A 10,408-nucleotide genomic window follows, 5' to 3' on the forward strand; every position below is an offset into this window, starting at 1 on the left:
TGAGGCTATACAATTTCTAACATAGTGAAATACTTCATAGCGTGTGGAGGGATTGGAGTACTATTTTTTGAAAAGGGGAACCAGATTATATCTTGTATTAGTTTTTTCATTGTACTTTATTTTTCCTATTTTATTGTTCATCAAATCATCATAAATTTTCGGAAAAATAAAAAGCACCATAACACCTGCAAAATAACTGAAAAAGTTTAAAATTTAATTCATCCCCCTCTTAGGTTGCAATATATACTTACAATTGGCATTAGAGCATGTTAAGCTAACTTGCTCCTAGATAGAGAAATATAGCTTCCGATAATCTTGTTTTAAGAGGTGGTAGCAGCAGTAACAGCAAACCCCCATGTTTTGTCGTTGAATATCATGACTTCTGGAAAATTCACATATGAACGTATTTAAAAACACGAGGAGAAGAAATATGGGACGCTGTTGAAAATTGTCCATTCATTCCAACAACCATCGTTAATAATGTGGAACAAGTAAAGCTAAAAGGCTCATGGAACGAAGATGGCAAAAAGAAAGTGCTATTTGACAAAAAGGCAAAAAACATTCTTCAATCAGCCATTGTTCGGAATCTCATTGTAAAACAACAAAAGATGGATACTTTTGAAGTGGCTCATGAAGGTACAATAAAAGTAAAAAGATCGAAACTAAATACTTTATCACAAAAATATGAAATGTTTAGAATGCAGCCGATGAATCAATTTTTTATTTGCAAAAGAGATTGTCCCACTTAAAAAATCACTTGATGGCTCTTAGAAAAATATTTGCAAACGATGAATTAAATCTCAAAGTCCTTAGATCATTGACAAGGGACTGGCAACTAAAGGAGACAACAATACCCGAAAATAAAATTCTCTCCAAAATGTCTTCCGCAGCATTGCCCTGTAAACTCTAATAACATAAGATAGAACTTGGAAGATTAGAAAAGCATGAAGTGCAAGAGAAGAAACCCAAAAGAATCGCCTTAAGAGTTGAATCAAGGTTACAAATGGAAGAAGACAAGAGAATCCATATGAATATGAAAATATCGCCCCTCTTGTGAAAAGGTTTGGAAAGTTTCTTCAAAATGACAAAATTTTAAAATTTGGTAAGAGAAGAAAATATTGCAAGAAAAATGATGCTTCTACATCAAATTAGAACTTTGTATGTTTCTGTTAGAAATATTTTAGAGTCCCACATTGGTTGGAGATAGAGCATAGCCCAAAAGAGTATTGGGCGTGAGAGGGTGTGTTAGGAAGATCCTAAAATTCCAAATTGGTTGGAGATCGAGTCTTGAGAGAATTTATATAGAGTGACACCCCTCATCTTACAAGCCGGTTTTATAAGGATGAGTTATAGGTCAAACTCTAAGAGTTTCGAATGTAGAAAACAATGTCACATGAAAGCAAATTATCTAATTCTTGCAAAGAAAAGTAGCAAATTGCGATGTTTGATTTGAGGAAACAAGTATTCTTTTAAAAAATAATTTTTATATTGAATATTCACCGTCCACTTCGTTCAATTCTCTATAAGAACATGTGTAGATACTAAAAACAAAGGAACAAATATTGATCAAATGTGTAACCATAACTTATCTTATTTTACTTATTGAAAATTTACTATTCTAGTGTCTATTTTATAAGGAAATATGGTACTTTTCTAAACATAATTTCTATATCTATAATTTATATTATAAACATAGATAACTATAACCTAAACATAATCTAAAAAATTTCAATACCATAGGCATAGATAATTTTGATGTGTAGTTATTAAATTTTTTACTAAATATTATTGTAAAATATAGTTGAAAAAAATACAAAACTTCTCTATACCACCAATTTATATTCATTAAACATATTCTAAAAATAGTGTTTTATAGGCATAAATTTGTTTTCTTAAGAACGGCAAAAAATGAATTGGTTTATATATTTAAAGGTAAAAGAACAAAAAATTTAGTTAGTTAGTTTTTTCATGTTGTTGCTAGCCTAACGTTGTGGAGACAGGAAAGGGAGGGAAGAAGGGTTTATCAAGGTAAAGAAAACAATCTTCATCCATTTTATATTTATATATTTTCTTCATTTCTATCACACAATTAATAATATTGTCTTTTATGTTCTTTATATTCCAGCCTCATTCTCTTGTTGATTGGTGATTGTTCCCTTTCCTTCCTAACCCTTAATTTATCTCCCTTCATTAGAGGTATGTTTTGCTGAATTTTGATCAAATTTTCATCCTTGGTTATTATTATAAATTTTCTTATGAAATTTAGTTTTGACTAATAATTGTGAATGAATATCTCCTAACATACCAAAGGATCCAAAGATGGAAAATAAGGCTGAAAATCACATGACATCAGCTGCAGCCTTTGTTGAAGGAGGCATCCAAGAATCTTCGGATGATGCTTGCAGTATATGTCTTGAAGAGTTCAACGATAATGATCCTTCAACTGTAATATTCATCTTTATATATTTTACAAATATATGTATAGGTCATTTGAACAATATTTTCTTACCTATTCTCTCTATCTTTCTCTTGAATTATAGATCACTTTTTGCCGGCACGAGTTTCACCTACAGTGCGTTCTTGAATGGTATTTTAATGTCCATCAATTTTCCATTAATGTATCTATTGAATTAATACTTATAGTTATTCTTTCGTATCTCTCATATGCTGAAGCAATTGCTACCTGATCTTATTTATAGGTGTCAAAGAAGCTCTCAGTGTCCTATGTGTTGGCAACCTATTAGCTTGAAAGATCCTACCGGGTTGGTTATGAACTTTACTATAAACAAGATCTACATTATCTATCTCGTGTTCTAACTATCCGTTTATCATGTAATCAATCTCTGTGTGTTTCATGACAGACAAGAATTGTTTGAGGGAGTAGAGCAAGAGAGGAAATGGAGGGAAACTCCATCAAGAAATGTTGACACCTTTCATCACCCTTCTATTGGAAATTCTGGATTTCAAAGTGTAAGTTATCATATTATTAAGAATTTATTTGTGCGTTCTTACATTTTATGCATCCCATGGTTCAAAAACTAGTTTATATTAGCACTTTTTCTCGCTCTACAGCTTCGCATGGAAGAGAGAATACTTCAAAATTTAGCAATTGTTGCATCAATCGAAAGAAGACACCGTCTTGCTCAAATGGAAGGGAGGGAAATTCAACAACTTGATCATGATCATGATCATGATCATGATCAGTTCTTACTATTCTCAAATCAACAAGTTGCACCTTCATCAATTTTTGGTTTAGGTGTTGAACGAGGAGACAATCCAAATGCCATTCATATGAGTAGTCAATCTAATCAAATAACATCTAATGAAGATGAACCACTACAACAAACACAACAATATCAAAATGAAAGCTCTAAAACTTCTAGATCTGATACAACTGGCTTAGAAATTCAATCATTTTCAGATACTTTGCGGTCTAAATTTAATGCATTATCGATGAGGTAGTTTTCTTATATACTACATGTCTTTGAACTTTGTATTTTATAAGAAAAATTGTGTAATACATTGTCATGTTACTTAGGTATAAAGAATCAATTTCAAAGGGTACAAAGGATTGGAAAGAAAGGTTATTCTCTCGAAGTTCTTGCATGTCAGAACACGGTTTAGATGCAAGAAAAAAGATTAACCCTGGAATTGCTAGTGTATCACAATCTATGAATAATAGAGTTGTAGATACTTCTTTTTCAAATCATTTGCAGGATAGTTCTATGGTAAATTCAAGAAAAATTAACCGTGCTGAAACTAAAGGAGAAGACTCTTCATGCAATAATAATAGAACAAGTGCTTCTTCTACTATTTCACATTCAAATTGAAGTTCCTTTTCTCTCTTGTTATTGCATTTTCTGGGATCTCATTTTCAAAATGCACCTATCATGTTGGAAACAAGAAAGTGTAATGTGTGTCAATTAACCATTGGACTGGAAAAGGGAGAAATAAGTGAACCAAAAGAGTAGAAGATGATCCAACTCCAAAGGTTGTAGGATGATAGAAGGAAAGTTGAATTAAGTTATTTTGTTTTCTATACATAATAGATTGTGGTTTGTTTTAAAGCATATGTTTAATATATCAAAATTGAAAGGAGTATATTATAGGATGAAAAATAAATTAGATAGTAAAAAGAAGTATTTTGAAAGGGGTGTGGGGTTAGCACTTATAAAAAATGATGTAAGATATGATTATAAAACTAATGTCTTCTTATAAATATAATAACTATTCAGTTAAATATCATAGTTTAGACTCCCACTAATTATGATATCAAATTAATTAACTAAATCCATATTAGTTACATGCTTTGAAAAATTGCAATAGTTAAGCCCTTAATTAATTGATCTACCAGCATGTTCTCTATAGAAAAGGTTCAATTAAAATATAAAATTCAAGGATTTTCTATTTGAAAAATAAGTAGTTGACGTCAAAATGATTTGAGCTTTAAGAGGTCTTAGTATTTTTAGAGAAATGCACAACACTATATCATAAGTGGTTGAGATATGCTTTCAACAAATTTGAAGCAAGAGATTAAGTTTTTCAACTACATAGATAGACAAGTAGTCTAATATCAAGAGACATAGAATTTCTCCATGGTAGAGGTATTTATAAGAGTTTTCTTAGCACTCTTTCAAGAAATAGATCCATCTGCCATCATAAAAATTAATGTAGAAGTAGAATTTCGATCGTCAGGGTAATAGGCAAAATTAGAATTAAATTAATCAATGACCATAAGTTGATTAGACTAATTATATGAATATATAATCTTTAGTTCCCTGGAAATATCACATGAATTTTCTTAAAATTTTTCCAATGACGTCACTCAAGTACATTCCTAACAAGTTTACTATAATAATAATACTCGAATACGTTCAAACTTGACCATACATTAAACCATCGACAACAAAAGCATAAAGGACTTTTACCATTTACATTTTTTCTTTATCATTTTGAGAATAATGTTGATTGGATAACATATAATCATTTTGATTAGGTGTGTGCAATGCATGGCGAGCAAGACAACATATTAAACTTCTTGAAGATCCTTTTGATGTATCCTCTTTGAGACATAATAATCACTAAGTTCATTCATATCAAAGTGGCTATTAAGCATAAATTTTGTCACATACAAAAGATGTATGTTGATACTAATAAAAACAATATCATGGACATATAGCACAAGAATATATTAACTATTTTCAGTAGTCTTTAAATAAATACATCGATTGGAGGTATTCTCATTGAAACCAAAAGAAGTGACTACTTGATCAAATTTCAAGTACGATTGTATGAATTCATTTTTAATCCATAAATATAATTCCTCAACCTGCAAACTAAATGTTATTTCCTATTTCAGCAAAGCATTCAGGTTGAGCCATGTAGACATCCTCAACAAGCTCCCTCATTCAAAAAATTTCTCTTCACGTCCATCTAGGATGTTCCAAATTAAAATGTGCAATGAAAGCCATGACAACCTAAAAAGCATCCTTGGCATAAATAAGTGAAAAAGGTCTCTTTGTAATCAATTTGTTCTCTTTGACTATAATTTTTTCTACTAGTATAACTTTATAGCTCTCAATATCACCATTTTCACTATGTTTGGTTTCAAACACCCATTACATCCAAAACTTTTGCAACTAATTGGAAATTCCAAAATATCCAAAACATCATTATGAGTCTCAACTTAGTGAAGAGACACTCGTATAAAGGGACAAAACATTTATCGAAATGGTTGTAAATCTTCTTTCCATCATCAATGTGAGAAACAAATCAATTCGAAGAAGGGCCCACTTTTATTTGAGCTTCTTCCATATTTTATGCATAATTAAAAACAAAAATGGTGCCCATTAAGTCAGGATCCACCAAGTGGAAGAGCCCAATGTATAGTAGTGTCACCAAATTTTCATGTCCAATTCTCACCATTTTGTCCTAACTGGCATGTAAAAGATAATTCTACTTAGAAATTAAGAGGGTCTTAGACACACGCCACCCTGAAATATATTGGCGAAGTATATAAGACTTTTCTCCTCTTGGGCGGTATTGGTTGAGCATAGTTCGTTATAGGTTTGGAGGAAGGAGACAAGGTGATCAACCACTTCCATATAAGCCAGTTTACGAGAGTTCCCCTCTCCATCCCCTTGAGAAGAGCTAAGAGCATAATCTTCGCTTTCAACTGAACCTCCTCTAGACCCAGAACTATCACTTAAAAAAACAAAATTAGAGTTGTGACCATTAATTTCTAGTGGTTTAACATATAGAAGGTCAAGATTCTCATAAATGGATGATAATAGAGAACCATCACATTGGATTTATTTATGTTCTCAGCCACATTTCCTAGAATTGTGACCATCAATTCCTAGTGGTTCATCATATAGAAGGTCAAGATTCTTATAAATGGATGATACTAGAGAACCATCACATTGGATTTATTTATGTTCTCAGCCACATCTCCTAGGTTTGCATTTATTAGAGTTATTGATTTATTTATGTTTTAAGGGGATAAAACAACAAACAAAAGGAAAGGGTTAGACAATGATACTTAAGCAAAAAGATGAGCAAATGAGACCAGTTAATGCATGGAAATCTTGACAAGTTGAAAATCATAACAAGGAGGAAATATGGCAAGAAATAAGGATCATCAAAGTGTTGAAGACGAAAAATAAATGGGTCACATGAATGCTAACGTCAAGTATAAAAGGGGACGAAAAAGTTGTTTCAAATGTCAAAGTAACCTTCGTATAATAGAAGGGATAAACAAATTAGTGGCATAAAATGAAAGTTGAGAGAAAGTGAAAAATCAACGGTCCAGATGATAGTGCACTCGAGTGCATTAAGTATGAGTTTCAAACCCTAACCTAGATACCTATGTCCACGTGCAAAGTGACCTCATCCACTTCTCAAAATTGGATCACAGCTAGATGTTCCTGACCCAAATCCTTGGAAGATTTCCCATGCACCTCAACATAGCAAGCCTTAGAGAAACTATTATGGGTCGACCCTAGGTCCAAGGCGAGGAAGGCCCAATTTTACCCACTGCATAAATACCACCATTTATATATGAAGAAACATGTTTTCTAAAACCATAACTAACACTATGACAAATATTCAATGATTGACTTGGACGAAGAGTAATGTGGGAAATGATGTCAAGAGAAGAGTTTATAAAGGGTTTAAAAGCAATGATGAGGGCTAGTCAAATAGTTGCCTATATTACTTCCCATAAAAGTCATCATTGCTAGTGCCTAAAAATCCGCGAGACACACAACCTACCATCTTCAGCTAACACGTTGCAACAGCTATAAAAACATCTGAGACCTTCATGTCCGAGAACATCTTCTCGTGAACAAGGACTCATGCTCGGGGGGCTTGTTCCATACTCGGGATGTTTGTAGGCCGCGACCTAGATCGAATATTGGGTACAAGGGCATATGTCCTAAAGATGGCCGAAGTCCACTTCTAGGAAGCATTCATGTACCTTAGTTGGATAAGGTATGGTAGCCGGGTATCATATAAACCCGTCAGGTACTGCTCTTAGACGACATCCGGGTACATTAATCGGTTGGTAGGCAGTAGTCGGTTGACATGAATAGGTCGCGTACTAGGGCATGTGAGGGGTCACAAACTCAGCTCGGGTGTAACGCCTAAACTGTTACATGTTGCTCGACTATAATTGATGATTGAATGCATCATTCATAACTGTACATTAAAGACGCAGTAAACGTATGTAACGATGGAAGTCTAAACGATGCCTCTTTAATGAGGTTCTAAGGGCTAAATAAATGCTATAAAAAGAGGCTCCCTTCAGAGGGATAAGCAAGACACTTCTCTTGGAACAAAGTGTATAGTACACTGCTTCCAAATCCCCTAAGGCATTTGTAACAACATCGTGTTCCAAGGCTTCCCTTACCTCTAAGGGAAAGCTCAACCTTAACTAAGTTTTTACACAAGAACAATATATTTCTTTGAATCATAGTAATATTTTTATTTAAAAATATAAAGTAAGATATTTTAATAAATAAATAATAAAATAAATTGAAAATATCTATAATAAAGATATGGAATATTTTTGTCAATTCAAATTAACCTTTTCACCCTTTTGAGGTTACATATCACATATTAATTTTCGGCGTTGTCACTCTATCCCTCTCACCACAACTAAGTCTCTTTTTGTTTGGATTTATATATGGTTGCACATCACATATCAGATTTTGATGGCACCGTCCTATCCCTCTTACTAGATATCTTTTTCCCACCATCACTTTGTTTGTTTGAAATTCTAGTTGGATTTCCTCATTGGATTTCATGTTTTTATTTATGTGTTCTTTATGGACATGGGTGCCTTTTATGGGTCATATTTCTCCTTCTCTTCAAATGGTCAAGCTTTAACTCACTTTTCCAACCTACCACCATTGCATATGCAAGGTTATTGGTGTTCTTCAAGATATAATAAAGGTCGTTCAATTGTGTTGCTCTATATCTTTATGGATGTCGGTGGTAACTTGTGTCTTAGTTCGTACAATAGTCGTTGTATTATGCTATGTGTAATACGGTGGGAGAACTGACCTTTTTTAAAATGTTGCTGATAGCAAGAGTCGCCACCGACTTTTATTTTATCCAATTAGAAAGGCTAAAAGAACAGAAAAAGACCTTTTAAAAGACTTTGAGTTTGGGGGGTAAGTTATACAAAGGGAAGGTGTAAGCACCCTTTGTATTCATGGTTATCCATGGGCTCTTAATTGCTTATCTCACTTTGTTTGTTTGTTTGAAATGCTTGAAGTGTAGTGTGTGACTTGGAAAAAAGGTTTTGATAAGGACTTTAGCTTGTAAATAAGCGTAGCCTTTTTGAAAAGATTCTTTGAAAAGAAGTGGGAAAATATTTTGAAATTTGAATAGTGAGTAAGCAATTTAAAGCACCTACCCTAAGTTGATCTTTCTTGTTCTTTAAGACTTTCATTTGAAAGGGCTATCCATACCATAAGAAGGGTAGGTAGTCCTTTCATTGGATGTTCGGGTCATCGAGGGTCATCGTTCGCCTTAAGGCTATCCATACCATAGAAGGGTAGGAAGTCTTTAGGGCAGGATATAATAGTCATTTAGGTAACATGTAAGGACACCTTAGCATTCGAAGGGACTATCATCATTTATCGAGGCAACATCGAGGGACGAGATCATTTTATCATAGGCAACATCGAAGGAACCATGATCTTTAAATCAGAGGGACTATGATGATTTAGAATCGAAGGCAGCATTTGCTAAGGTATCCCTATGTTCGAAGGGACTTGACTATTATAATCGAAAGGCAGCATAAGAAGGATTACCTTAAAGGTGTGTGGGTGCAACAATCATGTGATTCAGTTCAAATATTTTATCTTGTATATAAGGTGAGCTATGTTCAATTTTTATCTTGCCACTCCCTATTTACTAACCACACAGTTAATATAAAATAAAAACAGAAATTAAAAGTCCTACGCTATTACAAGGCTTTGGGGAGGGGGATACATAGCCAAAAAACCCGGGGAATGCGAAAAATAAAAGCAGAAAGTAAACCTACAACTATTACATGGCTTTGGGGCAGTTACATAAAAATATGCGGAAAATAAAATCCTAATTAACTATTACAAACCTTAGCAGTTACATAATAAAAACTACGAAGAATAATAAAATACGGAAATAAAAATCCTAATTACTATTACAAACCAGGAGCAGTTACATAAATTATAAAAAATTAGGCTAGAAAGTAAATAGCAGACGAATTGAGAAATCGAGAAAATATTTGAAGAAGAGGAGGAAAAAGATTTGATGTTTAGAAAAATATTTTAAGTTAATGTTAATTGAATCCTAAATTAAATTATAAATATCCTAAATCTAATCAATTATTGAAGAAAATATCTAATTATTAAATCAAATCTAATTGAATTTTAAATTGAAATTTAGTCTTAATTAAAAAATCTAATCTAATCCTAATGATAGTCAATTAAAATAAATGTTAAGACAATTAAATCAAATTAACTATTAAAATTAAATATTTTTGTGATTTTATGATTTTATGGAAATTAAATGAATTAAACAACCTAATTACTAAAATTAAATTAATTAAACAAAAAGGTGAAAGAAAAAATAATTAATAGTATAAACCCTAATCCTAGTCCTAATTAGTTATGGGTTGATTTTAATTATGTGATTAAATAGATTAAATAAAAAAAATTGTAGAGAAAGAAGAAAGAAGGAAAAATTGACAAAAAGAAAGGGTAAACCTAGGGGTCGAACCTGAGTTGGGAAGGTGATTGGCGCTTGTATGCCACCAGCTGCGCCAGCGTGCTTTTGGTGTTAGTGGATGGATCGCCGACGGTTAAGGCGTGAAGGAGTGTTGCGGATCCGGTTGATTCGGTGGTTCTGACTGAGTTCC

The 10,408-nt window shown here is 32.8% G+C and overlaps 1 protein-coding gene across 1 annotated transcript; it reads left to right on the plus strand.

Annotated features, from left to right (window-relative positions):
* The first annotated feature begins 1,936 nt into the window (after positions 1-1,936).
* Positions 1,937-4,072, plus strand: LOC131613032 (E3 ubiquitin-protein ligase RHF2A-like). Its single transcript, XM_058884756.1, has 8 exons — positions 1,937-2,028; positions 2,126-2,196; positions 2,311-2,445; positions 2,541-2,587; positions 2,700-2,762; positions 2,862-2,970; positions 3,073-3,458; positions 3,539-4,072. Exons 3-8 carry the CDS (start codon positions 2,320-2,322, stop codon positions 3,828-3,830), a joined length of 1,023 nt encoding a protein of 340 aa, XP_058740739.1. The 5' UTR covers positions 1,937-2,028; positions 2,126-2,196; positions 2,311-2,319; the 3' UTR covers positions 3,831-4,072.
* The last annotated feature ends 6,336 nt before the right edge of the window (positions 4,073-10,408 follow it).

Source organism: Vicia villosa, linkage group LG6 (assembly GCF_029867415.1).
Source record: "Vicia villosa cultivar HV-30 ecotype Madison, WI linkage group LG6, Vvil1.0, whole genome shotgun sequence".
NCBI lineage: Eukaryota > Viridiplantae > Streptophyta > Magnoliopsida > Fabales > Fabaceae > Vicia > Vicia villosa.